The following is a 6,596-nucleotide window of genomic DNA, read 5'->3' as shown; positions in this document are numbered from 1 at the left end:
ATGCATTAATTGCATAATAAGTGTAATCACATGATTTTTCGGGTGACCTGGCTGTCTTGAAAACAACATGGCGTGCATGCCAATACAACTGTTTTCCCTTGCTCTAAAGGCTGAATTTCTGATCTACTACTCATATTTTCTAACATAAATACAAACATACAAACTAAAGTATTCAGAGTCTCTAGTCCTAATCTGTGCATCTCAGCCCTACATTGTCTTCCATACATCATTATCATGGACTTGTACACCTCACTTCAATTAGTCTCTTTTGCTTGGCTGTTTACATGTTAACGGAGCTTTCATGATTCCTTCATATATACGCATATGATTTAAATTGTATTAGTCCTTATGTCCCAATTTATCATTTCAAGTTAAATGTCTATTTTGTAGACCAATTTCGTCCCGACTTTGGCTCGCTTAGAAAATTTGGTTCATGGACTGTCTATGAAGCAATTTACTAATTAAAATTGATATCATGTCCTAAGAATTTGGCAATTTGTCACTTAAGACTGGATATTCATGTATTCTTTTGAACAAAGCATAATTATTTTCATCATATAATAGACAAAGTTAGACGAGGCTAGCCAGCTAAATGTTATTTTCATTTTTTTGACGTAATACAAAGCCTGAAAATATATTCTAAGAAATATGCAAAGTTAAAATAGGTTTTAATACTTGACATTTTACTACTTTGAATTCGCACCATATACACTAATTATTAATAAATTAATAATTTGATATTCACAATTCCATGATTCATTAATTCAAATTAGCACGATGTAGACTCAGTATTAGTAAAATGATAATTTATCAATATTACCCTTTTGCTTTTTTCCCAAACCTTTTCGTAAAATTGGAGATAGTGATTAAAGATATGGTAATTTTGGAAGAAATTAATGACAATACATCTTTGGACTTTAATTCATTCATTTAAAAAAAGTGGTAGAAATTCATTTATATTAAAACGGAGGGAGGAATTACTATATGACTTAACTGCCGCATTTGTGGAAATTAATTCCCACTTGAGTTCACTATCTCAACAGTTAAACCAAGTAGTAATTCCAAAATTAAAATCACAATCAATTAGCTCCCATACTATAATACACCACAAAGCAGCTCTCCCTCCCGTCAAAGTAGTAGTTGAACCAAAATTTCTCTCACCTTAACACATCTTCACCGGAATCTGACACGTCATACAAATGTTCCCGCCAAAACCAGAACGGCGTACTCAGTCGATGCCACGTGGCATTTCACCTCATCTTGGCAACGACAAAGTGATCGTTGCCGTGAAAGCGGAGAAAGTGATCACTAAAACAGCATTAGCTTGGGCTCTCACTCACGTTGTTCGTCCTGGCGATTGCATTACATTGCTCGCCCTGTTTTCCGATGAAAAATCAGGTAATTTCCTCATGAATTTGAATAAACTTTGAAGCTAAATTGGATTAGATTAACTCAGTATTTGAAAACTACATGACAAGTAGTAGTATTATAAGTTGCAGCTTTTATCGTAATTTCGTGCAGTTTGACTCCTAAGAAGGGAACTGTATCACATTAAATTGGGATAGATGGAGTAATGAAACATTTAGATTTCACATTTTATTTTTTTGAATTGTAATTACAGAGAGAAGAAGATTCTGGGGATTTCCGAGGATGAGAGGAGATTACCGGAGTAACGAAAGAACGAATTCACATGATCGGATTAGTCAAATCACGGAGTCGTGTTCTCAAATGGTTCTTCAATTTCACGATCACATAGATGTGAGTAAAATTTACTACTATTCTACTTTCTTTTTAATCGAATATTGGACCAGTATATTTACCTGAGTGGCCTTTTCAGGGTCACTCAGGATAAATACCTGAGTGGTCTAAAATTTGCTTAAAGAAAAAAAGAGTATGCGTTTGGCCATAGAAACCAAATATCTTTCACTTTATTTGAAATTTATGGAGTTGGAGTTGAAGATGGAGCTGTGCTTGGTTACAGTTTTTGCAAAAAATATTTGGTTTTTTTTTTTTTTTGGTAACTATTAATATTTGGTTGTTTGAATGTACTAAGAGTGAAAAAAATGAAAATAGGGTTTTAGGTGTTTTCCAAATTTGGAATTTTCATTGTCAAACGCTTATTTTCAAATAAAGTGAAAAAAATTCTGGAAGAAGTGAATAATTCTCATGGGCAAACAGGTCCTAAGAAGTGCAGTGGTACTTTTTTTTTTTCCACTTCTTTTCTTGAAGGGGAGCCTTGGCGTAACTGGTAAAGTTGCTACCATGTGACCAGGAGTTCACAGGTTCGAGCCGTGAAAACAGCCTCTTGCAGAAATGCAAGAGCCGCGTATAATAGACCCTTTGTCCCGCCTTCCCACCCGCGCATAGTGGAGGTTAATTTGTAGATTAAACATTTAGGAATTAGGTGAAAGTTGAAAATGAACTCCAGGAAAATGTGTAGATTAGACATAGCCAGTTAAATTTAACTGTAGATAGAAATAAAGCACAGTAGTTAATCACATTTTAATTTGTTCTTCAATCTCTATGTCATATGATTAGTTCTTTTGGGGTTCAAGAAGATTCTAAGCTTGTCAGGATCCAATAAAAACTGTTGTGCTTGAAGCTAATTATTTGTAAGGGGTTACATGTGCTCTGTGGCTGTTAGGTAATAAAATATTCTGAAGGAATCTTTTATACTTCTGCTGACTTTGGTATGATAAGTTGATAACTCAATGATAATTTTGCTGATCAATCATTAGCACTACAATGTGCGCTTGGCAATTTTATCTTTTTTCTGAACAAGCGAAATTAAGAAAAAAATGGAGTCGAGGAAGGAGATGTAGTTCGCAGAAAAATAATAATCTTTCTTTTTAAAGATTAAGATTTGCGCTTGTTGAGACAGAACCTATAAGGACTGCAGTGAGAAAAATGATATTATCCTTGCAAATAAACATGCTTAACAATAATAAAAATGTAATTTAAATGACCTTCTGTTTGTAGGTGAGGGTGCGAATTAAGGTCGTCTCAGCTTTGTGTGCTGGTGTGGTGGCAGCTGAAGCGAAAAGCAATGCAGTCAGCTGGGTCATTTTGGACAAGTAATAGCATGTAAATGTATTATATCCTTTTTCACTCTCTACGCGTCTTTGCCTAAAATGTCTTTTTTCTCTCCTTGCCCCATTTCTCTTCCCAATGCGAAATGGATTTTTTCCAATAACTTCAAGTTGATTTGCATGCATATTGCTGGATTATGGAAAAAGCTGTAATGCCAATATACCATATACATTGTTGCTTCCCTAATTTCTAACTTAGACATGTCCATAGGAGGAATATGTTACTTCTATATGTTCTCCATGTACCTTCCTGGATACTGTAATTGTTATTGTTACTTGCTTCCTAGTTTATCTCTACTGTTTTATATTGGACTGTCTCATCATTCTTTGTTGTGCATAAGGCAATATGCTTCTTTTCCTTTTCTCTTTCCCCGATTCTAATATCAAGTGGACTAATTTTCTCTCTTATCAATTTTGTTCTACAGAAAATTGAAGTTAGAGCTTAAGCATTGCATGGAAGAACTTCGTTGCAACATTGTAGAGATGAAGGGTTCGAAACCGAAAGTTCTCAGGCTAAATCTAGGATGTTCAGAGGAACTCCAAACCCCTTTCTTTTCTGCCAATTCCTCTCCTGTTTTGGATAGTAGAGAATTACAGGATGAAAGAATGAAGCATTCTACTCCGGTGAGCAGTCCCGAGGATCAAAGGACATCCTATATGAGAACTCCATTACTGGATTCATTGACCGATCCAGACACATTCCTTCTATATGAGCGGAATCCCCTGTATGAAGGGTTCAGTAGAGAGACATTTTCACCGGTCCACAAGCAAAGAGGGGGGAATCATCTAGAAAATGACCTGCACTCGTTTGGGGAAAGGATAATAACTCTCTCAACAGTTCCTAAATCTCAAAGCCGTACTCGTAAAACAATCCTTTGGATTCCACAGAGCGAGGTTATTGCTGACAACTATTCAGCTGTAGAAAACTGCAAAAAAATTACCTCACATTCTGTCACTTCTAGAGATCAACATCATAATTTTATGGAGAACAACCAAAACCTGAATACCCAAGGAAGCAAGTTAAATCGAGAAACTGACAGGGACTATCTTAATTCCAGCATCAGAGAAGCAGTCTCTTTAGGTCGAACTTCCTCGATACCTCCTCCTCTATGTTCATTCTGTCAATGTAAAGCACCATCTTTTGGAAAGCCTCCGAGACAATTTCGCTATGAAGAGCTAGAAGAAGCAACAAATGGATTCTCAGACACAAATTTTCTAGCAGAAGGTGGGTTCGGTCTGGTTCATAAAGGGGTTTTAAGGGATGGACTGGTTGTTACAGTAAAACAGCTGAAGTTTATTGAAACTCAAGCAGACGCTGATTTTCGTAGAGAAGTTCGAGTTTTGAGCTGTGCCCAGCACAGGAATGTTGTGCTGCTGGTTGGTTACTGTATTCAGGGAAATAGGAGGCTATTAGTGTATGAGTTTATTTGCAACAAGTCCTTGGACTATCATTTGCATGGTATCTTCTGTTTAATTTTTCTCTTTAAAGTTCACCCGCAATCCAACCTATGGTGCAGCTTATATAAAGTACTATCAACTGGACTTTGAAACGCCTTAGTGTTCTTATAAATTTTGCAGGAACGAAAGAAGCAACTCTAGATTGGAGCTCACGCCTTAAGATAGCTATTGGGACAGCAAGAGGCTTACGTTACCTTCATGAAGATTGCAGAGTGGGATGCATAGTTCACAGAGATCTCAGACCAAAAAATATTCTCTTAACTCACGATTTTGAACCTTTGGTAAGTTTCAGTGGTGGTTTTAGTCAAACATCTTTATCGTTCCAGTTTTTGAGTGCCAGCTACAGCATAGACATATTTACTTCAAACGAACCAAATTCATACATGCGCCATTTGGATGAGAAAAGCTATTAAATTTGAGAGATCTTAAGCTGTCTATAATTGCACGCGTTTATGGACAAACACAATTATCCTTTTGTAAAAGCAACGAATAAAACCTAATCAAATGGTTGGTTTATTTAAGGTTGCTGATTTTGGGCTTGCACGATTGTACAATGAATGGGAAGTTTCTGAAGATGAACATCTAATTAGAACTTCAAGGTAATTGTCTGTTTTCTGTATGTCTATCTTAACTACATCTCAATCTTACCCTAGTTGTTGCTTATTATTATTTATAGACTAGAATTTTTCAGCCTAGTTTGGTAGACATCTAAAAGAGACATCCCAAGCTCTAAGGCTGCTTATGTTTTATTTTCTTTTTCGGACTCATCTCTATGTTGAAGTTGGCAGATGGAGTGATGGTTACATGATGAAAATTATTTTGAAGTTTTTCAGGTATCTCGCCCCAGAGTACTCCAATGATGGAAAAGTCACGGAGAAGGTTGACGTATATGCTTTTGGCTTGGTGGTATTGGAGTTGATTACAGGTAGAAAAACCAATGACTTGCAATGCTACAGAGGTCAGCACCTTCTTCCAGGAAGCCTTTCCCCTACATCTGGAAAGGGACCCTATCTTTCAGCATTTAAAAATCAGTTGCTCGACTCCAACTTGACCTCATCCCAGCTTGAAAACTTCCCTTATGAACTACAGGCGATGAGCCATACTGCTTATATGTGTCTACAGGAAGATCCTCAACTGCGACCTCCCATTTCGAAGGTTCTTTTGCTTAAGTATTTATTAGAGTGTCTGTTCTGTGTATTCTTTTACATTCAGTAGGAATGACTTACCTCTTCAGAGTTCAGACTGGATATTTCCCCTGTACTCTGTGTTAGTACAGGGAAAGTGTACTTAAAATGGTGGGAAATTTACTCATTTTCCTTCTAAATTGTCAGGTACTTAAAATACTAGAAGGAGGCAGTTCCATTCTTGACTCAAATTCATTTGGCAGTAGAAGTGGTTATATGCAGGGATCGAATTCCAATAACCATCCTGTATCAAAGAGACATTCTCGCAGGCTCTCTTACTAAGAAAATCGTAAAGTCATTTCTACTTAAGTGGTGCGAATCCTGATCTTCTTGTAGTCATGTTCCCTTCATACTCCAGAATTCAACCTAAGATAGGTAATGTTGTCATACAAACCCAGTTACTTTTTGTACAATCCGAACTTTTCTTATTCTCAATGTATCACATTTCCAGTGTATATCGATGTAAGTTCATTTTTCCATCTTCATGTGACTTCTTTGAAATCGAATTTTATTCCATATTTCTCTTGATTGGAAATGTTGTGTAATGAGACTACCGCAGGAGTCAATAGTTCTTTTTGTGGCCTGCTGTTTCAATATCCAGGATTGGTTTTTAATCCTTCACAATTCAAGCAAATGTCTGTTTTTACTTCTGTCTGCAAGGACAGTGAGCCTTGTAATTTTTCTGTGAAGATACTGTTGGCTGCTGAATTAGTATCTACTGATATTCTGAAACAATCGATGTGGGACAACTTAACATCCCCACACGCCCGAGCCTAGAGCGTGGATGACACGGTATGGGGATCCAACATCGAGTAAACCGAGAATTTGGATGGGTTTGGCTCTAATACAAGGTAAAGAAATGGAC

At 36.7% G+C, this 6,596-nt stretch overlaps 1 protein-coding gene across 5 annotated transcripts; it reads left to right on the top strand.

Annotated features, from left to right (window-relative positions):
• Positions 1-1,115: 1,115 nt before the first annotated feature.
• Positions 1,116-6,257, top strand: LOC132033305 (inactive protein kinase SELMODRAFT_444075-like). Of its 5 annotated transcripts, none has more exons than XR_009408697.1 (9): positions 1,116-1,398; positions 1,622-1,758; positions 2,980-3,074; positions 3,515-4,548; positions 4,668-4,828; positions 5,070-5,146; positions 5,373-5,505; positions 5,637-5,702; positions 5,879-5,951. XR_009408697.1 is itself a non-coding variant. In XM_059423248.1 (9 exons), the coding sequence occupies exons 1-9, from the start codon at positions 1,200-1,202 to the stop codon at positions 5,884-5,886; spliced, it is 1,902 nt and encodes a 633-aa protein (XP_059279231.1). In that variant the 5' UTR covers positions 1,116-1,199; the 3' UTR covers positions 5,887-6,022. The 5 variants fall into 5 exon arrangements, 4 of the variants coding, with proteins under 4 accessions (XP_059279231.1, XP_059279230.1, XP_059279232.1 ...); XM_059423248.1 differs by having other exon boundaries at positions 5,381-5,505; positions 5,879-6,022; XM_059423247.1 differs by having other exon boundaries at positions 5,381-5,702; positions 5,879-6,257.
• Positions 6,258-6,596: the final 339 nt, after the last annotated feature.

The sequence above is a fragment of the Lycium ferocissimum genome, chromosome 10 (assembly GCF_029784015.1).
Source record: "Lycium ferocissimum isolate CSIRO_LF1 chromosome 10, AGI_CSIRO_Lferr_CH_V1, whole genome shotgun sequence".
Taxonomy (NCBI): Eukaryota; Viridiplantae; Streptophyta; class Magnoliopsida; order Solanales; family Solanaceae; genus Lycium; species Lycium ferocissimum.
Note: the sequence above shows the minus strand (reverse complement) of the source record. Positions and strands in the feature narration are given on the sequence as shown.

What these genes read in the sequence shown, in the direction of transcription:
- LOC132033305 (XM_059423247.1), top strand. Translation starts at nt 1,200, where the DNA reads ATGTTCCCGCCAAAACCAGAACGGCGTACTCAGTCGATGCCACGTGGC. An exon ending in AATTTCACGATCACATAGAT is followed by an intron (nt 1,759 to 2,979) that starts GTGAGTAAAATT and finishes TTCTGTTTGTAG; the next exon opens with GTGAGGGTGCGAATTAAGGT. An exon ending in CTCACGATTTTGAACCTTTG is followed by an intron (nt 4,829 to 5,069) that starts GTAAGTTTCAGT and finishes GGTTTATTTAAG; the next exon opens with GTTGCTGATTTTGGGCTTGC.